General features: G+C 28.9%; 2 protein-coding genes and 1 long non-coding RNA gene across 3 annotated transcripts in view; 2 read left to right on the top strand and 1 right to left on the bottom strand.

Annotated features, from left to right (window-relative positions):
• LOC142330285 (uncharacterized) overlaps nt 1-23,730 on the bottom strand; it is a 64,283-nt gene that overhangs the window by 5,888 nt on the left and 34,665 nt on the right. The window lies entirely within an intron of this gene.
• Tfb5 (transcription factor B5) lies at nt 945-5,865 on the top strand. The gene is made up of 2 exons (XM_075375471.1): nt 945-1,253; nt 5,679-5,865. The coding sequence occupies exons 1-2, from the start codon at nt 1,219-1,221 to the stop codon at nt 5,863-5,865; spliced, it is 222 nt and encodes a 73-aa protein (XP_075231586.1). The 5' UTR covers nt 945-1,218.
• LOC142330267 (zinc finger HIT domain-containing protein 1) lies at nt 5,899-22,417 on the top strand. The gene is made up of 3 exons (XM_075375460.1): nt 5,899-6,055; nt 11,065-11,155; nt 21,004-22,417. The coding sequence occupies exons 1-3, from the start codon at nt 5,899-5,901 to the stop codon at nt 21,230-21,232; spliced, it is 477 nt and encodes a 158-aa protein (XP_075231575.1). The 3' UTR covers nt 21,233-22,417.

Consider the following 23,730-nt stretch of genomic DNA (forward strand, 5'->3'; position numbering starts at 1 on the left):
GTACGAAAGATAGTCTTGAATTGTAGTTTAGTTGATGCAAAAATTACTAAGACCTTTTGTATCTAATTATAAAGATTTTTATTCTTATCTTCAGTAAAAATGAATTGCTCATCTCACAGGAACCACAACTATAACTAAATATAAAATTTTATAACTATATACTTTTAACTGCCAAAATTATTCAACTCCAGCAATTTTATAAAAATAATTATGATACATTATTTGTTCAAGATGAACTTAATTAACTTATACAGATTTAACCAGTTTGTAAGAAATAATGATTTTTCAAAAAAAAAAACTTTTGTTATCTTTTCAATTTATTGCGTATTATAAATTTAATAAATGGAAGCTTGTATATTACCATAATATTTATTTATATATTATTATATATATACATGTATATAATAATATATATACAATGATTGCAAATTGCAAGGCAATCTCTCTGAAGATGACAGTGATAAAACAGGATGAAAATAAAATTTTTTTTGTCAAAAAAAAAACTTTAGTCAAGTTATGGAACCGGAGTCCTTACAATGACCTAATGAAGTCTTTTTAAGTCACATAGACAAATTATCGCAATAAAAACATTATACTTAGACTTAAAAAATAGTTCGCTCTATGAGTAATGGAACTTTGTCTGTTAAACGGCCTTTTGGAGCTGATTTGTAGCACTTCAGCGGCGTCATTGGTAGCTCTGTTGTTAATGATACTTCTTTTCTTATTTGATATAATATGATTATATTATTTGCAAAATAAAATATACATTCATTTTTATGTATTTCAATTTGTTACTTATGGCGTTTCAAACTTTGACTATTTAATGAATTTAATTTGTTTTTATGTTCGTTATATTTTTCAACAAAATTATGAGTCATTCATTGACTCATTCTTTGGCAGATCAACAGTACAATTAACACTGAAAAAACCAATTCAGTAAAAGATTGACAATCATAGTTTGGTATTGGAACGTGTCCAAGAACTTGACTTTTGTCTTATTATTATTATTTTTATTACAATACAAGTGTATTATAAAAACTAACTGGTTAAATAGTAAACTGAAAAAAATATATATATGCTCATAGTGGGGCTTTTCTAATTTGAGAACTGCAATTTGTAATGATCTCAGTTTTGTTTAGGTTAAGCACTATTACTGTCGGGTACTTAATGTAAACGTTTTTAGTTAACTTATTGTAAAATTTTTTATCAAAGTAGAAAATGGTGAATGTAATGAAAGGTATTTTAGTGGAATGGTAAGTTAACGGTATGGCAACCTAAGTTATTAAATTATGTTTTTCTGTTTAGTTACCGTTACGATACAATGCAATTGTATTTGGTTGAGTGCTTAACATCAATAACGGGTGAATTTCTTTTATATCGGTTTCATTGTGTTACAAGTTTGTAAAATTAAATTTTTATCGATTAATTTGCCAATTAAAAAAATTGGATGATGAAAAATTAAGCTTTGTGTCTAAGGAAAATAAGCGTCTTAGGAGTAGTATAAAAAACGAATTCAGTTCCCTAACTAAGTGCCAGAGATTTTTCGGTAATTATCATTTGTAAAGAGGGAATTAAATTTCCGCATGTGTTTCTACTTTTGTAGATTTTTAACATTTTAAAGAATTTTTAAAATGCACTTTCACTACAACTTAAACGGAACTATATTTGTTTAGAAATGAGGATAAACCAACAAAAATATAAAAATTCTTAGTTAATTAGTAATGTAAATAAGCATCCATTAACACTACTAAGAGTAATAGTGGATGTTATTGTCCATTGTATAGGTATGTTAAATACAGGAACTTGATGAGATTAATGCAGTCTAATCATATTATGACTTATTAAATAGTAAGAGAAAATTTCATTTACTATCAGACTAGCTAATCCAGTGAAAAATAATGACTGCTTCTCAAAAAGTATTTTCTAACTTATTCAAATACTTATAATCAAACAAAACAATAATGTCAAACCTATTTCTTTATTAGTTGTCTCAGAAATGGTGCTTACTCTGAGAATAAAATGATTAAATTGTTGCTCACCATCCTTTAGACAGTTATTTAGTTAGGCCAAATTTTGCAGTATGCAATCACCTTCCTCAGGTAATTAATAGCACCTTTTCTCAGTAATTCTGATTGGTGCAACCTTGTACTAGTATGTATACCATATTGTTCTTTTCAAGTTAACTTTTTCGGCAGTTTGAATGAGAACATTGTACTTCTATTGCAGCTGTATGTCTAAATGCAAATATAGCAAAGCTATGTATCAGCTATTGTAAAAGAAATTAAAGAGATACAATTGAATTTGATATGAAGGGTAACATTTTAATGTCCTTGATAACTAAAGAAAATTTTTTTTTAATAAGAACACAATTAGGTAACCGATTATAAATCGATAAGTTTTAAATACAAGTTGTAGGAGCATTCAAAAAAGACCCTTAGTTTTTTTTTTTACTTCGCTAAAACTGTCAAAGTATAGTGCAGTATGAGTAGCCTAGTCTGTGTGGATTAACCCACTGGGTTGGTCTAGTGATGAATGCATCTTCCCAAATCAGCTGATTCGGAAGTCGAGAGTTCCAGCGTGCAAGTCCTAGTAAAGTCAGTTATTTTTACATGGATTTGAATACTAGATTGTGGATACTGGTGTTGTTTGGTTTTATTGAAAAAAAAAGATTTTAAATAAAAATTTAAAGAAAAGTTCTCAAAAGCATAATGAAACTTATTGCTTTAAATTAATTCAATTTTTAAATTGTTTTAAAGATTTTATTTTTTGAACTGCTTATTCATAAGAAAGTGTATATGTTTCTCTAGTGAGCATTAATTTTTTTTAATACAGACCATGTCACTAAACAGGAGTAATTAATATTGACTAATTTTATATGGGGAAACATAAGCGAAATGAATTATTAAAATAGAATAAAGTTTAAGTATTGTTTTATAAGAAAAAAATAGTGAAAATATTTGGCTAGAAAAAAAGAAAAGAAAAATGTGAATAAATAACATGTTATGAATAGTAACTAGTTAATACACAACATAATAAATGAAGGTATTGTGTAATTTAATCAGTGTAAATATTAATTACTATAAAATTGTGAATTTTGTGTTATCAACTATTATTTAAGTGCACCCATGTATACATAATTACTGAATAATTTTTTTATTTATATATTTGTGCTTGTTTATAGTTAGCAGAACTAACTTATAGTAGTAGTAGTCTTTAGATTGGTTGTTCATTACATTTCTTGTTATATTTCAACACGTGTTTTGGATAAGCCCAAAAATACACTGTCGATAGCTACCACATTAGTATTTACCAATCTATCATCAACAAGGTTTTGTAACACAATCTTCACTGATAGTTTAATTTTTACTTTTTTTTGTGGTGCTAGCTTTCCAAGTTCCTAAAAGAAAAAAAAAATCATTTAACCAGTGACAATATGTATTTGGTGTTGGTCAATGTGCTCCTGAACATCTTCATATGTAAACATTGTTCCAGTAAAAAAGAAAACTAGACAAAATAATATTGCCTGTAATAATGTCAAGAGCATGCATTAAAATTGTGCTCACAGCATTTTTAATTGTACTGATTTTTAGGGGATCTATATTCAGTATAGCTTTGGCCATCAACATTTCAATTTAGTTCCAGATCTTGAATTCTTGCTATTCTCTGAGAAATTTCTTACATTAGCTGTTTCTTTCTTTCTTATATAAATTTTAATATTTATGTATTTACCAATTAATATTTCTTATGTAGTTTACAATCTTATCCTATATTTTACAATCTTATAATCTTATAGTTTTTGTTATTATTTGGGAAACAGTATTGTTTGCTGATTTAATGAACAATTTTATAAATGTTGCAAAATTTTATTAAGAAACGTGTAGCTGATAATTGTAATTTATGTATTACTATGAAATAGAACTTCTTTGAGTTTTCAAACAAAGTTGGATGAGATTTTACAGAAGAGGGGTTTAGTAGTACTTTCCTGTAAATAAATGGCATAAGAATATTTGGCAATCTTGGTGATTTTATTGAAAAGCAAAAAGAAGTTTTGGTACTTACATATTAACGCCACCGCAGCTACAGCTTTATTTAAAATTGAGTATTTATTTTATTGAGTCTCGTTATTAATTTTAAGAAATGGTTATTTATATTTATTTATTTTATAAATATAATTTAACCAAACTTAACCTACGCTTGCTTTGCTCGCTAACCTTGACTAATTAACACCGTAATTTTTTGAGTATTTATTTAATAAATTCAGTAATTATTGCAATTATTTATTATTTAGATAACAATAATTACTGAATTTATTAAATAAATACTCAAAAAATTATGGTGTTAATTATTTAAGGTTAGCGAGCAAAGCAAGTGTAGGTTAAGTTTGGTTAAATTATATTTATAAAATAAATAAAGAGACTCTATGTTAAACTCTATATCGGCCCATTTTCCACTGAAATCCGATTGACTACTTTGTTTTTAAATAAAGCTGTAGCTGGGGTGGCGTTAATAAGTAATTACCAAAGTTTTTTATAAAAGGAATCAGGAATTAATGTTTTACCACATTTAATATTATTTATTAAAAGACAAAACAATATTTTAAATAAATTATTTCATTAATTAATTATTACCTTAATAATAGATTTAGAATTCAAGAGGATTTACCTATTGTCACTTTTGCCACTAGTTTGGTTTCTTGAGTATTTTTAGATGACAGACAATTTCACAGGCAAAATGCTATCCCAGTAAAGTTCAGTGTTTCTTGGTTAGTTGCCAGCCCAGTCAACATAATTTCTATAATATTTGTATATATCCAAAAAAAGAAGAATAAAATATAAATAAAAGTAAGGAAAAGGAAATTGATCAACCAGCAGAGAAACTCCAACCAGGTTAGTTTAGTTAGTTTACCATCTTGCCCAGGATAAAAAATAATCAATATTTTGTTGTAATTTTGTTAACTAACTCTATAAAAAAATATGTATAATTAAAAATGCCCATTAGATTAGTACCTTTATAATAGTTGGGATATAACCTCTTGCCTTATTTTAGATCGCTGCTCCATAGTCTTGCCTAAGTTACTAATATAAGGTAGAACTTTGTTTACACCGAATTTTATGAATAAGGTTTTTTCTTTTGAAAATAGCTTTTTCAGTGTTATTGATCAATTTGTATAATAGGCCAAATGTTGGAGCACAAAATACTTTTATTAAAACCCAAGGAAAAAGTTTGAAATATTTACATTTTTGACATAGTATATATTATATGTAGTTATTCATTAGAATTAGTACTTTCACTTAAAAAGAAATCTTTTTTTTCATAGCTACATCATATGAGTTCTTTTTTCTTCAGCACTTACACCATTTCATTTTGACATAATCTGAAAAAAATATTTCTTAAAACTTGTAGTTTTAAGTATTTTCATTGTATTTATTAATTTTAGGCATTACTTAGTTAATAAATATGTTTAGTTTAACAGTGAACAAAAATTTTGTAATTACACTTAAGATTTTTGTCACAAATGTATTTTTTTCTTGAAACACCTAGGTAAATGATCGTGTGCATTGGTAGAAAATGGCTATCCATATTTTTAGAATTTATTAATTATGAATATAATTGTGCAAAGATTATTGCATAATTTGCTACTGGTAACATGTTATTTACAAAATTATTTCTTTTTTCAGTGATCATGCCATGAAACAATTTCTTTTACACTTGGATGATACTGTAGCCCTGGGTAGAAAATTCATTATTCAAGATTTAGATGAAAGACATTTATTTATTTCTGCTGATATACTTGATGTATTACAAGCAAGAGTAGATGATTTGATGGATCAGATTAGCGTTTCACTAGCTGATAAAGGTATATAAATAGAAAAATTGAAGTGATTATTTATATTAAAAATGACATCAAAGATAGGAACAGGGCGTGAGTCCGGTCGATTAAAAGATGTTAATCAAAAGAGGATACTGGATGAAGCTACCAGATGCAGACGGCAACGTAAAGCTCTTGAAGCCCTTGAACTGGACAATTTTCATGATGATCCACATCCTGATCTTGGTAAGAGAATCCAATAAAATTTTATTATAATTATGAAAATGGTATAGTCGTGTATGATAATCCCCCAAAATTACATTCAAAAGGATGATGTTTTATTATAACCAACTTGAAAAACTTTCCTTACTTATTTTGTTTTAACAAATTTCATTGATTATTTTTTATTTTGAAAAGAGATTTCCTCTGGTGGTTCAGTAGTAAATTTCTTCCAGATAACATAACTACAAGGTTTTTTTTTAATGAAAAATTGCATGGTACTTAAGTTATTTAAAATTTTTTTTCTAATCAACGTTGTTTAGTTTTGGACTATTTTAACTTAATGATGTATGCCTCTGCAGTTGTTGGTGGTTGATATTCAAAGTATTGTATTTTTAAGCAAAACTTAAAAAAAAATAGTTAAAAAAATTGAGATTAAAAAATAATTGATTTATCATTGATTTTTTAATTTCATTTCAGCATATTCCTTATCTTATTTTTGTTAAAACAGGTTTCTTGCTTTTTGAGTTTCTTGAGATTGATTTTTATGGGCCTTTCCACACTCCGAAAAAATAAAATTATAAATTTTTAAATAAAATAAGGTTCTTTAAAAAAACACCAAAAAACTAAAAAGTTAAAAATAATATTGTTCAGTTCTTTAAATATTGAATTTTTGAAGTTTGTACCAAATAAGGGACAATTTGTTGATAGTTGTATATTTTTAAATGTGGTACAGACTTGTAAAATTAGGATTTTAAAGAATTGAGTAGTATTAGTTGCTAAGTATTAAATGCATAAATTTAACTCGTTGATTCAGTAGTGTTTTCGTAATATGTGACTGAAGTTAGGGGAAAAGTTTAAAAGATGTGAAGGTGTGGTTGTTAAAAGAAAAGTTCTGATTGCTGAACATTTAAATTGTATTATTTCTGTTTTGTCTAATTCTTTGAGATTTCTCTATACTAGAAAGGCAAAAATAGCTAGTAGCTAGTAGATAAAAATTGTTATAGTATTGCTAGTAGGGAAAAATCATCAGATTTAAAGTTAGCCTACTGAGCTGATTTGTTGGTAAACTTATTATTACAAATCAGTTGTTTAACAACTGATTTTCAAAGTTGAAAGTTCTGAAGTTCAAATCGTAGTAAAAGTTAATAAAAATATTAGACAGTGGATACCAGTGTACTTTGCTGGTTGGGGTTCAATTAACCACACACATTTCAGGAATGTTTGGCATTAGTCTGAACAAAACTACACCTTATTTACATGTCATTCCTGTCACCCATATTTCATTGATTCATTGGGGGGGGGGGGGTTTCTTATTGTTTACCAGTTGAACAGATTGCAACGTACACATTAGAAATTTAGAGATTTAAAGTTCTTTGGTTAGTTGCATTTAACTTTTACAATAATTGTTATTGTTGTTATTAGATAAGCATATCTGGTTGTAGTTTTTTTTTGTGATATTAAATCAGATAATCTGAAGTAGGGAAGTAAATGAACCACAATACAAACAAAATAGAGAGTGGCATAATTAAACTAAGAAAAGAGATAAGAATAAAGTTTTGAAAACACTGGAGATTTCATTTGCATCTTATTTGCCAAACGTAGAATTTGAATGATAAGTGTTATGACGGTCATTCAAATATAAAATGGAATTTTGTCCCACGGACTGAGGAAGAGCAGTGAATGTGGTGTTGTGTAATTAGTTGGATATATGTGGAGGGGAGCAGTTGGCTAGCCACGCTTGTAGGTCACATTTCCAGATGAGTAGCAGAATGTTTGAGCAAGAGGTACTATCATCCATTGCATAACGAATTATAATTTGATTTCTTGTCAGCGAAGGTGTCAAATCCTCTGAAATTTTGACTTGACTCCAGGCACAGTTCTGAGATGCTACCCTGTCAAAAACTGAAGTGTTTGATTGGGCCAACAAATTTCTTAGTGGCTGTGATGCAGTGGAGAATGAAAGTCATGATCGTCTTCTGTGGACCAGCATCAATGATGACAACATTCAAGCAGTGACCTTGTAGAAGGTGACCGCTGTATAACTGTCACTGAAATTGCATCAGAGGTGGGCATAAGTGTTGGGACTGTGCATAAAATGTTGTCAGACACTCTTAGATAAGTAAAATATCAGCAAGGAGCTGGGTTTCATGTCTTTTCACTGAGGTACAGGGAAATGTTGGGAAAAACATCTATCAGCGGCTTCTGAATCACTTTGAGGAAGAAGGAAAGGCATTTTTGGACTGCATTGTGACCGTGACATAATGTGGGTTACAATAATAAGTATGGAGAATTGGAAAAGTGGGAAGGGGGTACCAATAAAATTCATTGGACACTTCTTGAAGCGCCCACCATACAGTTCAAACTTGTCACCGTGTGATTTCCATTTGTTAGTTTGCTGAAAGAAGTTTTTGGAAGGGAAAGATTTGAAAATCATGCTACAGTCAATCATTGTGTGTGCAATTGTTTGTTGGGGGTAACCATCTGTTTTTTTTGATGAGGGGTTCAGGAAGCTACCTATCCAGTGGAGAAAATGTATTTCTGTTGAAGGAAACTAGAAAAATAAAGTAATTTATTTATAATTTTATCTAATATCAATAAAGCTGTGTAAATAGATTTTAATAAGTACTTGAATGTCCCTTGTAACAAAAAAATTTGCCCAGCTTTCATGTGCAGGTAAAAGTTGTATTTCTCAATTTTAAGTCATAGGTTAAATTTAGTGTGGTAAAATCAATTTGTATATATATATATATATTATATATTAGCATATAAATTAATCTGAACACAGAATTTTTTGATTATTCTATTTTGGTTACACTGATCACACCCATTCTTGAAGTGGTCTGTGTAATGAGAGGTAATTGTTCTATGATAATTTAACAATTTTCAGCAGTTTGTAAAAGTAAATTTCATTTTTTATTATAAAATCATACTTTTATATTTTTTGTTTTGTGTGTTTTATAATATATAACAATAGACCTAAATCCAAGAAAGCGTTTGAAAATTGATCCTCTTTCTGAGTTTACCAGTATGACACAAGCTTCTGAGTGTGGGTTGAACTAGGGAAAATGAATACTATTTTAAAACAATTTAAAAAAATTGGTTCCTTTTCATCTCAAAGAAAAGGCAAGTGTGGCTGTAAAAAAAGAATTACTCCAATATGGATCATTTATTAGTGAGAAAAAGTAAATTTGATCCAAAATCTACTGTGGACTTGAATTGAGAATTAGCAACCAGTGGAACAGATATACATGTGACGACTGTTAGATGCTGACCTCTTGCAGCTGGATGGAAAGCTCTTCATCAACTAAAAAGCAGCTTTTAACATCAGCAGTGTATTACAAAAGGCTGTTGTGCACCAAAGTACATGCTAACTGGATTAAAGAAGACTGGAAAACTGTTATATTTTCCAACCAGTCATATATGTATGTTCAGGGGCAAATGAAAATAGAGCAGATGAAAATACAAAATGGCTCATATCCAACTGTTGGTTAAACATTCCCAGAAAAAAATGTTTTGGTGTTGTTTCACATTTATAGGCCCTTGTTCATTGGACCACCGGGTTGGTCTAGTGGTGAACGCGTTTTCCCAAATCCGCTGATTTGGTAGTCGAGAGTTCCAGTGTTCAAGTCCTAGTAAAGACAGTTATTTTTACACGGATTTGAGTACTAGATCGTGGATACCAGTGTTCTTTGGTGGTTGGGTTTCAATTAACCACACATCTCAGGAATGGTCGAACTGAGAATGTACAAGACTTCACTTCATTTACACTCATACATATCATCCTCATTCATCCTCTGAAGAATTATCTAAACGGTAGTTACCGGAGGCTAAACAGGAAAAATAAAGAAAAAAAAGGCCCTTGTTCATTACTTCCAGCAGATGCTATGTTGAAAAGTGATGGATATGTTTCAAGATTATGAAGGAAAGGGTTGTTAAAAACTTCAAAATCGATTCCCAAAAGGCAGTGGAATGTTTCAACAAGATTTGGCACCATGCCCTGCTGCCAACAAAGTGGAAAAATATTTCAAAGAATAAAATGTTATTATGATGCTCCCATGATCAGAAAACTCCCCAGATTTAAACCCAATTGAAAATCTTTGAGCAGTAATAAAAAAATGACTCAAAAATGAATTGTATCACAATTGATGTCATTAAAGCAATAATATCAGTGTAGTTTCATGATGAAGATATCAAAAACATTTGTTGTACACTTGTTAAATTGATGCCAAATCTTGTAGGTAAACTGATTAAGAATTAAGGAGGGGATATTAATTACTATATATTAACAAATTGTAGAGGTGTGTTTCATACCTGTACAATCTATTTAATTTTTTTTTTTTAAATAGTAAAAGCTTTTTTTTCTTTTAAGCCAGACTTGTTTTTAGTAAATTGTTGTATGCTAAAAAAATTCAACTCTATTTACTTTTTAGTACCCATTAGTCTGACCTTTGTAAGGTTTTAGATGAGAAATCAGACATTTTTGTAGGTTATAAGCAAATATTTTGCTTGATTTAAAACAGTTATTCAAAGAAATATTAAATAGTTAAAGTATTAAAATTTTAGAAAAAAGAAAGTAATTAAATGATTATTTTAAGCCTGAAGAATAAAATTATATTCCTTACATTTTATTAACTGCAATAGAAATGTTTAAAAATTTTCCCTGATAAATATAGTTGTGGAAAAGAACAACATTTAAAATATAACCCAATTTAAAAAAAAAAATTAATTAATAGAATAAAGCTTTTCATATAGATTGAAAAGTATCAGAAATATTTAAAGATATATATTGTTTAAAAAAACAGTGTTATTTTAAAAACATAATTTAGCCAAGTGCAATTTTTTACGCTTTAAATAAAACTCTTGTCATTAGGTTTAGAAAATAACAGTTTTTCTTCTTCATTATTTTAAGTATAAATTTATTTGTTTTTCTATTAAGTTTTTATACAGTTTTAATATTAAACTTTAGCTTTCTTAGAAATTATTGCATAAATACAGAAAGTGCTTATCATTTAGATATTTTCATTTTTTTTCAGTAATGAGCAAAAAAGTACCCAAATTTCAAGAAACATTGGATACTAGAGTGCGTAAAAAGAAGTCAAAAAGTGCAGAGTATTATAAACAAAGGTATAATGATATAATAAATATTTATTATTTTTATTGTAATTATTTTATATGCTTTGGTATGAATTGAGATTATTTTGAATCAAGCCTTATGATCCTGATGTAAGCCACATAAGATTTGAAATTTTTGTATGATTTTTATACACAATGTTTTTTATTTTCATTGAACATCTACCTGACTGAACTTTTTTAAAGATTATATTAAATTTTAATTCTAAAGTTTGTTTCAGAAAGTATTAATAATGAGACCGTAGAAATTGACTGTTTTATTAAACAGTCAGACTGTTTATTAAACAGTCAATTTTCTATTGAAAATTTGTTGGTTTGTTAGCTTTGTTACTCATACAGTTAAAAGTTTGATTTTGTGAGGTCTTAAAGAGTTACCAGAATTTAAATCAAAAATTTAATTTTTTATCAATAAAAAGAAGAAAGGTTGATTCATTTAAGTTGAAGTGATTTATTACTAATCTCAGAGGACATGATATTAATAGAAGTATTATGGCTGGTATGAAATGTACAGAAGGAATGATTTTAATGCATGCAGCTACTGCATAAGATATGGCATGTTATTCTAAGTCTATGAGGGATTTATGCATTATGGTGTAAAAAATATATTCTACTATGGTCTCAGAAGAGCCTAAAATTATACATGAATAGTAAAAGCAAAGCACATAATTTATTATATATTGTTATTATTGTATTGTAATTGTGTGAGGATTTTAGAAATGGAGTGTTTATATGACTTGAAAAGATTACAAAACATTTTGGATGAGCATTTTAAGATATTTATTGTACTGTAGGAATGCAGTTTGAGTAGGAAGTTTTTGCAGTGGTGATGTGGATGCCGATGTTCACAATAAATAATTTACATTGCCTGCTGCAATTGATGTGGTCAGTGTTTAAATAGGCATGGCAGAAGTAAAAAATTGAATTAACTCCACTTCCTAACGTCACAATATAAAGACGAATCAATGACATGACTGCTGGTGTTCATGATCACATAAATCAGAAAGTGAGTTCAAGTTAATTTTGTAGTATTCAATTTGATGAATCAACAGATGAGGCAAACTTTTCTCAGTTCTTATGTTTTGTGAAGTATGAATGCAATAGTGACTGATTAGTCAAAGAAAATATTTTGTTTTGGAAATCAGTACCTGGTCATGCAACAGTGCAATGTCTTTTTAATGTTTTTTATGATGCTACTATAAACTATAACATAGGTTGGACAAAATGTATTGCAGTATGTAGTGATGGTGCAAAGGCGATAACAGGAAAGAGCAGTGGATTTCTGAAAAAAAATTAAAAGATCATCTTATTTCACGGGCAGAATGGATGCACTGCTTCCTTCACAGACATGCGCTTGCCACAAAAAAAATATGCTGGAAAATCTCAAACAAATTCTTTGCAAAGCTGTAGAAATGGTTAATTCTTTAAAATTTGACCATTGCAGAACAGGTAAACAGTCTGTTCTGCAACAGGCTGTTTGCCAAAGTGATGAAGTGGGTGAAGAGAAAAAAATTTCTTCTTTTCCATTTAGAAGGCAGGTGGTTATTGCAGGGCAAAGTGTTAACAGTTATTAGAATTGCAAGATGAATTAGTAATATTTTTCCAGGATAAACAAACAACATTCTCTATGATTTTACAGAATAATGAGTATATGTTTCTGTTGGCTTACTTAACCGATGTATTTTCGCATACAAGAATATGATAAAAACATTTTATTAATGACAAACAAAGTTCATGCAGTTATTAAGAAGCTTGGTATTTGGATTATTCATCTTCAAAGCAAAATGTTTGATATGTTTCTTCTATTTCTGATTATATTGAGAAAAATTTGGATCATCACAGTTTTTTATTTATTTTTATTCATCACAGTTTGGATAGCATGAAGATGCATTACATGAGGTAAAAATTCAGTTGGCAAAGTATTTCCCAGAAGATAAAATTATTTTTTGAAGAGATGGGTACAGAATCCATTTAGTGAAAACGTTGTTGCAGCTGCTAAGTTACCAGTTGAGATCCACGATCAGCTCATTGAAATGTCTACCAATAAAACATTACTACTAAAATTCACATCTGAAGATTTAGATGTTTTGACTTGCTTGTTCGAAGTGATATGGAAATTTAGTAACAGAAGCATTGAAAATATTAATCCCTTTCACCACATTTTACCTGTGTGAAAAACGATTTTTCGTATATGGTTGAGCTAAAAATTAAATATTGGAATTGTCTTTTATCACTTGAAAACAATTTGCTTTTGTATATTTTTAATATAGATCCACTTATGAAGAGACTTTTAAATGAAAAACAAACAGCCATCACATTAATTTATTTTCTTGCTACATTTTACTTATAAAGTAAAATGGTCACAACAAATGATTTTTTCTCATACAATGATTTCATTGTTGTTTACCTGTAAAGTTATAGGCTAATTTCACAATCCCGAGGTTGAGAAACACTGGCCTAACAGTCACAATTCTCAACAATGTTTTCTTTGAAGTTTCTTGAAATTCTAGAGAAAGATTGCTAATTATAAATCATAAAGCAATTACTTTCACTTTTTCATTCACACCTTCAATGAGATTCCAGTTTGGAAACTGAAAATGACATGAGGCCTATCACTTCTCATTTGTTGTGAACATTTGAACAGCCTTTAAATACACAACACCATTGCCTGACTTTTCCTTCACTCATTGCAGTTCCTAGTAAATTGTGTATGTTTCACACAATTGACAGTTAGCATTATGTTCTCTTGCATTTAAAAATTGAATCACTGATTGAACTACTCAACTACCAGGATTTATTTTTAACACACTTGTTTCACAAAGGCAAACAACAATTAACAGCAACTGACACAGCAGTGTAGCAGTTACATGCCCAGCATACCACTTAAAAGTTAAAGTCCACATAAAGTGGATTTGAATACTAGATCATGGATACCAGTGTTCTTTGGTGGTTGGGTTTCAATTAACCACGCATCTCAGGGACTGTCAATCTGAGACTGTACAAGACTTCACTTCATTTACATTCATGTCATTCTCATACATCCTCTGAAGTAATACCTTACGGGGGTTCTGGAGGCTAAACAGAAAAAGAAAAGACTACTTAAAATTGCTGTGCATGCGTGAATCAATCATTGTTGCCAATGTAACTCGCTCATTGGCAACAATTTGTAACTCATCGGTCCTTACTTTGGAACCATGACTTGTAGAAAAATAAAATTTTTTGGTAAATTTTCTTAATCTACTAATTATGATTAAGACTGTTAAAGTAGCACATCCTTGCATGTAGTATGTTTTTTAATGTTTCAATTTACAAAATTATTGTATAAACTGTACTATAGTTCATGAAAAAGGAAAATGGTATGCTGCTTTAATATAAAACATTTGATCATATTAGTTAACTCCTTACCAGTTTTGTATTTTCACATATAATATTGCTACCGTGATTTATGTATATAAATCACGGTATATATATGTATATATATCTTTTTTTCTTTTTTTTTTCACTTTAATAACTTTATTTTGATTAATAGTGGCCCAGTATCCATATAATAAACAGTAATTTTTCATGAAAAACATATTTTATTATATGTACAAAAACCTAATTACCTAACTTACCTTGAACTTGTTAATGATTAATGATGCTTTCATATTGCCCATAAATATCACTAAATTATATTTTATACTGTTAGTGGAAATTATTGTCTTAACCACTAAAATTTTTATTCTATCGTGATTGTTTTTAATAGTTTTTTAGTGAATTAAATTTTTAAAACATTGAGCTACATAGCCCAACATTGCACTCTATACACTGCTATCTTGAGTCTTTACACTTTTTATTATGTGAACATACTACACATCTTTTTGAAGCATTTGATCTCTCTGTTTGTGGATATGTACTCCGGAAAGTGCCTTTCCTTCAACTTCAGAAGATTCTCTTCTAGAGATGGTCTCTGTTTTTGGTTTGGCTACAAAATGTTTTTCAACAATTGTTTCTATCAAAGTCTGTCTAAGTTGCAGAGGTGTGTACTGTCTTCCACATTTTTGGTGTAATGTGCATTGAATAAGCACATATTAGAGGTGTTTGAATTCCTTTTTTGTCTTTTTCAATCTAGAGGGTATGCCTCAAGCATCTGACTTATTTTATCAATCCCCCCCATATAAATTTTTGTAATCATTTATAACTGAAGGAATGATGACATTTTCCCTTTTCTTTTTACTTCAACTAGAAGAACTTCATGCTGAGTTGACAAATATAGCACATCCCTTATATCACACTATTTCAGTACCATCATTTCACTTCGGACTTTTCATACAATGCTATCATTTCATTTTTCTTCAATTTTTGTTGTACAAAAGCCTTAGGAACACCTTCTATGCCTTACTGTTTCCACCAAGTCAGTGTCTTTCAAACAATAGCCAACTCTGCACTACAATAGAAATTGTCAGAATACACACAATATCCCTTTTGAAGAAGGCTAAGCATCAAAGTAAGTACATTTGTTGTATGCCCATAATTTTTGCGTTATGGATTAGTTTTATTTCACTCCTGCATATACAAGTAGCTTATAAATGTATCCTGACTTTGATTCCAAATTTAGCTCATTTGATTCTTATTAACTGTATGAAACTCAACCAACCTTTCCACAACAAAATGCTTTCATCAATAGTTACTTCCCTCTCTGGTGAGTAAAGAGAAGAAAATTGTGTCATTTATGTGTTCTAAGACAGGTTTAATTTTATGTAATCTTTTGTTTTTTTGAGGTGGAACATTATTTGTAAAATGTAAAAATCTAGATAAAAGTTTGTGTGTCATAATTGTGTCATAACAGCCGAAAAACCTGGGGTTGCAAATAATATATATTTTTTTTTGTAATATTTATCAATCATTCCAAATCATTCCATGCAAAATATAGACTCCAATTAGTCAAAATATTTCATTTCTATTTGCTGATTTCCACCTTTGAAATCATGAAAACTGCTTCAGAACTTATCTTCAGAAATTATCTACTTATACATTTGTTTGGTTTGTAATTATATAACCAATTCATCAGTTATAAAAAGTTTGAAAATGCTAAATACATAATTTGGATCAGGAATAATAACAGTTATACCTGATTGTCCGTATAGTTGGAGGGCCTACAAAAGGAATCAGACTGATTGTAATTTACCTATTCGATATTACTTGTATGTCTTTGAATAAGTCTATCTGCATCACCTGCACTGACCTCATCATTAGTATAGTCATCATCATCAGGTAATAACGATATGTCTTCACACATTTCATCTAAACTATCACTATCACAATTACTATCTGATTGCTATCAGATTATAACTGGTCTAAAATGACAAAATATTAATTTGTTTTGTACATGCCATTTCAAATATAAGAAAACAACATACATAAAATTATTATAAAAAAACACTAAAACTACCGCTCCAGTTTACATATATTACAGTAAAGTTTATAAATTAATTTATAAAGCATTTTCACAATATTCAATCACAAAAAACTGCCAAAATCCGAAATAAACATGTAAAAATATTCAGAAAATCACTCATGAACAAGATGTAAGCAGCACACCATACAAGCCATATCAGTTGTTTTACGATTGATAAACACCTTAGAATGCAATGAAAACTCTTCATTAGCACTGTATACCATTGCAAAATAATGATGAACTATGTTCTAAAATAATTGCCGGAATAGTATAACACAGACCAAATTAAAATTGGACAAAAACTCAATGATGGAATATTCCAACAAAGGCCCTTTATGTGCATATTGACTACATCAGAATATTCCATCATAGTCCAGTGAGGGGTTAATAAAACAAAACCACCATCAACAGTTTTTTACATTAATTTTTTTAAAAGTCTGAACAAAATTTTTCAAATTAGGAAGAAATGTTTTAGAAATGATTAATTTCTGTAGTTAAAAATATTTTGATAAAAAGTTTACAAATATTGAAATGTTTGAAATATTAAAACGTTTATGTGGTGACAAATGTATGTTATAAACTATGTTTGCAAGATTAAAATAAGGGTACATTCATTAAGAGGATGATCTCTTTAAATTAAAAGGCTATTTTTCAAACTTAATTTAAAAGAATTGATAGAACTATAGAAGCAATAGTCATAAGATGAAACTGTTTTCTGTGGTTTTTAGAAAGATTGGGTAATAAAGAAAACGATACACTTTGATTAGAAATTTTTAAAAAGAAATAGGTATGCAGTAATTTTATGGATTATACACTAAAAAATTATTGCCTTCCATCTTCTGATGAATTTAATATAATGACAATAGAAAAAAAAAAAAAAATAACGAAAGTCAATATTCCATTTTTGATCTGAAAACAGAATGAAGGTTGAAAATTCTAAGACTCTTAACTGTTTAGTTATAAGATGAATTGAAGTAGGTTGGCTCCAAAAAAAGTGTTAGCTAAGAAACCTGAATCAAAAAATTATAAGTGAAAATAATGTTATTGATTGTTTCTTTTGATAGTGTCATTCAATAATATTTTTACCAGAAAAATCATTTTGTAGAATTCAAGTGATATGCCTGAGTTTAATAAAAGCAAGTCTTTGTTTCTTCTGTACTACTGTAGAGTAATGCATTCTTTGATTAATGTCTGATGGTTTTCGATAAAAAATAAGGAATACTTAAAAAGGAATATACTTACTTACCTTCTCACTCAACCCTGTTGTACATTGACTGTATTTTTTATTAATAAATTGGAAATTGCAGTGAAAAGAAAATTTTCAAGGGTGTTTAATCTTACCAACTCTCTGTCCTGAGAACACTAAAGGTGATTCAGGAAAAAAAATGTTTTCAGACATTTGATTAATTTTAAATCTAATTTTTATACAGAATAGTATTAATTTTTTAATTGTATTTAGCAATGTGATATAATGCACTAATAAAAAGAGAACCAGAAAAATCAAAAAAATATGTGACAGTTTAATGGCAAAAAAGTTGTTAAATATTATAAAAATTAATTGAATTTTTTCCTGATTTACTTATTTACTTTCTTATGTCATTAGTGTTAGTGAATCTATTGAATTTTAAAAAAATCTACTTGATTTTTAAATTAATTTTTAATAATTTTGTGCCAAGAAATAGCATTTAACACATTCACTCTGGCTTTTCATCAGTGTATTTACCCTCCATGCTGAATTTTTTTTCTTTTAAACTCAATTAAGTATACTAGTTATCAACATTTATATATGTCTTGCAATATCAAACATTTGAAAAACATAAACACGTGCTAGTGTGTGGTGCACACAAGAGATGTAAAAACACTGGATTTATACTGTTCATACTGAACACTCACTTGCACATGGTCGTGTGTGTTCATAAACTTCTTACTTGTTCATGTTGGCAATTAATTTTAACTAATTTTCTATTCTTTTTATTTAATTAGATAAAATAATTCATTTCTTCATTTTGTGAAAAAAATACCTGTTTCTGGATTTTATTTATAAAAAGTCTGTATTAAATTTAGGTGCAATAAAGCTGCAATTTATTCTATTTATCAGTAATCTATTTAGAATTTTTTATTTTATTTTTGTATCAGATGGATTACTTTACAGTTTATTTTTGTCTGATTTTATCTATCATCTTACTTGTTTAGGACCAGTAAACTAATTTTTAAGCAAATGCCTGTGAACATTTTATATTTTAATGTTTTTATTTAAAAGAATAATAATAAAATTAAAAATATTAACGTAACATACATTTTACTATAAAGGATATAAATAATAACCAAAAACTAGTAATTTAAATGAAAATAAAAATATCAATATATAATTATAAAATAAAAATAAAACATAATTGTTTAATCAACACTAACTGAAATACAAATAATTTATGAAATAAATCTATTATAAATCTAACCTCTTTCAAAAGTGATGAAAGTTCTCACAAATTTAAAATCTCACTATAAAAAACTGGTTCAATATTACTATTAGTAGAGGTAGAAATATTGAATATTGTTTACCCCCATTAATAGAGATAGAAAAGCTGCAGAACTACCATGCATATAGCGTATTCAGCAGGTTGTGTGTTTCATAGACCATGCGCCTGCAAGTGCTCAGCACAGAATGTCTTAATAAAAAATAAAAATATGAGGTCTATTCAGAAAATAATCAAAAATTTCTAATTACGTGCCAAGAGATATTTAGGGACATGCGGTTGGCAGCATTGTGTCCTGCATAACCTCTTCTGTAACCACATGTTCTTGGCTTGTTGATATTTCATTTAGTATTGGTGTGCAATGTGTAAGTGTTAGTAGCTGTTTTTGTAATGTGCGATTTTCAGGAGCAACGATACAAATTAAAATTTTCCATGAAACTGGGAGAAACTTTAACAGAAATGTTTCAACTTTGAATCAAGCTTATGAAGATGATGTTCTGGGTTGTACACAATGTTATAAATGGTTTTCACAATTTAAAAGTGTTCATCAGTCAGTTGAAGATGACACTCGACCAGGAAGATATTTTTGGCTTCAACTGATGACACCCACGTTCAGAAAATCAATGATCTGGTTTGTATAAATTTCTGATTGACTGTCAGAGAACTTGCAGAAGAGATTAGCATCTCAATTGAATCATGCCATGACATTTTGACTGAAAAATTGAACATGCGTCAAGTTGCAGCAAAATTTGTTCCTCGTTTGATGACTGAACAGCAGAAAGAGCATCGAGTGGGTGTTTGTTGGCTAATTCTTGAGTAGGCCAATGACAATGAAAAATTCATGCAAAGGATCACAATGGGAGATGAAAGCTGGGTTAATGCCTACGTCATTGAGACAAAAGTTCAATCATCACAATGAATTGGCAAAGGATTTCCATGCCCCAAGAAAGCAGTCTCTGATCTAATGTCAAAGTGATGCTCTCTGTTTTTCAATCTTAATGGAATTGTGAATTTTGAATTCTTGCTTCAAGATGAAACAGTGAACCGTGTCTACTATCAAGGTGTTTTTAATGGTTAAATGAAAAAATCTGCAAAAAGAGACCAGAGTTGTGGTGAGACAACTTGTGGTTCCTTCACCACGACAATGCACCCACCTGTACACTCAGATTTGTCAGTTCGTCAGTTTTGTTTCAAAAGTCAGATGACTGTCCTCCATCACCATACCTACTCGCCAGAACTGGCTCTTTGTATTTCTGAAATTAAAATCATGATGGACACTGTTTGGAGACTGTTGATGACATTGAAGCAAATTTGTCACAGACCTTAAAAGCTATTTCAAATGAAACTATCCAAGACTGCTTTGTGAAGTGGAAACACTGCTGTGAAAAGTGTGTGAATACACACTAGAGAGTACTTTGAAGGTAACAAAATCTAATATAATCTGTAAAATTAATAATAAAGATTAAAAAATAAAGTTCAGTTATCTTTTGAACAGATCTTGTCCGTACATTGAAAAATATGTATAAATACACTTGTACTCTAATCAATGGAAATGAAATCATGTTAAAATAATTTGTTTAAATCATTAATAGCTCCATAAATATTAGTTTTATCAAATAATATTTTATTAGATAAAATTTTAAGCCTTTTATTATAATTTATAACTATAATTATAACAAATTTTTTTTTCAAATTAGTTGATAAAAAGCTGAGATATGACTGAAATTGTTAAAGAGGGTTGTAAAAATTAAGTATCTTTGTATCAAGTGTTAGCCTTTACAGATAATGCTATAGCTTATGTCACATATTAATTTTTTTTTTACAGCAAGGATTCTGAGATATTCCTTCAAGGTTTCATAACATCAGTTAGTCTGCAGGATGTGCTAATATCCAATATAGTTAATTTTGTATTTATATTTCTGTCTAATTTTTAGGTTTCGTAAGAGTTTACAGCAGCTGGTAGAAGAAGATAGAAATTATCATCCTGATCCACCAAACTATATGTCTGCGCAAGCATTACCATCACAGTTTCCTGAAAGACATTTCTGTGCTGTTTGTGGGTTTCCAAGTAATTATACATGCATTCCTTGTGGAGCACGCTATTGCTCAGTACGTTGCTTAGGAACACACCTTGATACACGATGTTTAAAGTGGACAGCATAAAATAGTAGAAAGATAGTTAAATTTAGATTAAGGTTATTTATGTTTCGTTTATTTTTGATATGAATTATTTTACTTGTTTTATACATTAAATATAAATAAGTATGTCTAATTGTTGAAAGTTAAGGTAATTGTAGGTTTAGCTAATACAACAGTGAGTTGTTATTAAGATTATCTACAGTAGCTATTTTCTTAACTTTGTAAAAAAATTAGTTTTATAAGATTGTTTGATTGGCAGTATGTAGTAGCTTACTTTTTAATATTTAATTTCAGTTATCTCTGTATGTTTTATGTTCTGAAAATTATCTTCACTTAATTTTTGTTATCGGCTAGCTGGTTAGACTTATAGGAAGCAAGTCCAATATTTGATAATGGTGTTTTTAAAGATAACTTATTATGCTCACACTAGTTCTTAAATTCACGTGTTATCTCTGTTGTTAAAATATTTCAAGTTAAATATTTGGTTGTTTTACAGCTATTAATTATTTCTACTGTAGCCATTAAATATAATTAAATTTAGCAGCGAGGTTTCTTCATCTGATTATAGTGAAGTTAATAATATTATGGCTTCAGGTAAGTCTGAAAACTGTACTAGATGAGACATGTATATGTTATTTTGTGTGCCACTGTCCTATTCAATTAAAATGATTTTAATTCTGCTGTAGCTATTTTAAATCTATAGCAAACAAATTAAAAGGACTGACTAGCAGAGTTTAAGAATTTGCATGTGGATTACATGTCCTTATAATAGTTATTGATTAGATCTAGAATGTGAAGTTCCATTTTCTCAAATATATTCTGAATACTCAGTCAACACCATGAGACCGTTAATTAAGTTTTAGTTATTGTTGTTGGGTGTTTGAATTTCATCAACTTCATTTTGGAAAAATGTTGCTGTATGTATAAAATTATTAAACTTTATGACACCTTGTTACTGAAAATAGGTGCAAATATTTTATCACTTTTTAACATATATTATTTCTTCTCTTAACAGCGAGAATCATTTCATCATTTGTTTATACTGTTACTTAATTTTGAAGACTTAGATTTATTTGAAATTATTATTAAAAATTACCTATTACAGAGATCTATTGTAAACTTTGTTTTAAACAGTGAAGTAATAGTTATTAAATACTTTTTATCATAGCATGCTGCATCTTAATGAAAAATATATATAATTATCTTTTACTTGTTCTTTTCATTTTATATGCCTTCCAAGAAATTTTTACGTGTTATATAAAATTACATTCTGTTCAAATATAAGTTTGAATGCTATCAAATGGTATATGAAGATTACATGGTAATTTATTATTTTATATACAGAGTGATTTAGGAGGAAAGGGAAATGATCTTGGAACTGATTCTACAGCTTGAATATGTAAAAAAGTTCATACAAACATATGTCTGAAAATGCTTCGTTATCAAACAGCTAGTGAAAAATTCCACTTGAATTTCAGTTCCACTGGTGCAATGAGGTCATACTAAAACTTAAGGTACTGTATAAGTGGTAAACTTTCATATGTTTCTTGACCTGAAAAATTAAAACAAAACAGGTCCCAGAGCTATAGCTCCATTGGTTTTCATGTTATCATCTAATGTAAAACAGAAAAACTGGGTGACAAAAACACTTATTTTAGGTTTAAAATAAGTGTTTTGACACACTAACTCTGTTCTATGGCTAATAAATGTATAAATTTTATTATCAAAACTAGTAGAGAATTTAATTCTGAAAAAATTATGTATTCTATTTTATACAAAAAAAAAAAAACAAAAAAAAACTCCTATTATTAAAACCCAAACTTAACAGACAAATGTTATGAATTTGTAAAAATCAAAACAGCTGTTTTTAATAATCTTCATGTATCTTAATGTGGGCAGCAATATAGAGATTGCAAACAATTAGTTTATCATGTGAGTTTTCTTTTTATTTGTATACCTCACATTTTCATCCATCCCCATAAATTCTTTAATTCCCCCATTTCTATTGTTTGCTCTCTATGCCTTTGATACATCCTTAATTTTATTAATTAATTAATAATAACAACACTTAATTTTATGTGTATTGCTGCACTTAAGACTTTTTTAAGTTTGCAATTCTTAATTTTCTTTAGGACTTCAGTTGATTTTCTTCTTTTTTATAATAGATGTTAACTATTGCTAAATCAAAAGCCATTCATTGTCTATTATCTTATCACCCTTCCATACACTTTTCTTTCTTCCATCACACTTTTTCCTCCATGTCTATTCAAGAAACTTATTACAGTTATCCTTTTGATTCCCAGGACACACTAAACTCAGATTCTGTAGAATGTTTCGTTTACTTTTCCCTCATTTCCCACTCTGGAGCATGCACACTAAGGATTGTGGCCAAACTCTATTCAGTAATTGGTTTAAGAGTAATAATATAAGATTGACTAATGTCATCACCCTAACTATCCTTCTTAGTTTGGTAGCATACTGTTTTCCTACACATTTCTTTTGCAGGTTTTTAAAAATCCTGT

The sequence above is a fragment of the Lycorma delicatula genome, chromosome 1 (assembly GCF_047948215.1).
Source record: "Lycorma delicatula isolate Av1 chromosome 1, ASM4794821v1, whole genome shotgun sequence".
In the NCBI taxonomy this organism is placed as follows: Eukaryota; Metazoa; Arthropoda; class Insecta; order Hemiptera; family Fulgoridae; genus Lycorma; species Lycorma delicatula.

What these genes read in the sequence shown, in the direction of transcription:
- Tfb5 (XM_075375471.1), top strand. Translation starts at nt 1,219, where the DNA reads ATGGTGAATGTAATGAAAGGTATTTTAGTGGAATG. An exon ending in AAAGGTATTTTAGTGGAATG is followed by an intron (nt 1,254 to 5,678) that starts GTAAGTTAACGG and finishes TTCTTTTTTCAG; the next exon opens with TGATCATGCCATGAAACAAT.
- LOC142330267 (XM_075375460.1), top strand. Translation starts at nt 5,899, where the DNA reads ATGACATCAAAGATAGGAACAGGGCGTGAGTCCGGTCGATTAAAAGAT. An exon ending in TGATCCACATCCTGATCTTG is followed by an intron (nt 6,056 to 11,064) that starts GTAAGAGAATCC and finishes ATTTTTTTTCAG; the next exon opens with TAATGAGCAAAAAAGTACCC. An exon ending in GCAGAGTATTATAAACAAAG is followed by an intron (nt 11,156 to 21,003) that starts GTATAATGATAT and finishes TCTAATTTTTAG; the next exon opens with GTTTCGTAAGAGTTTACAGC.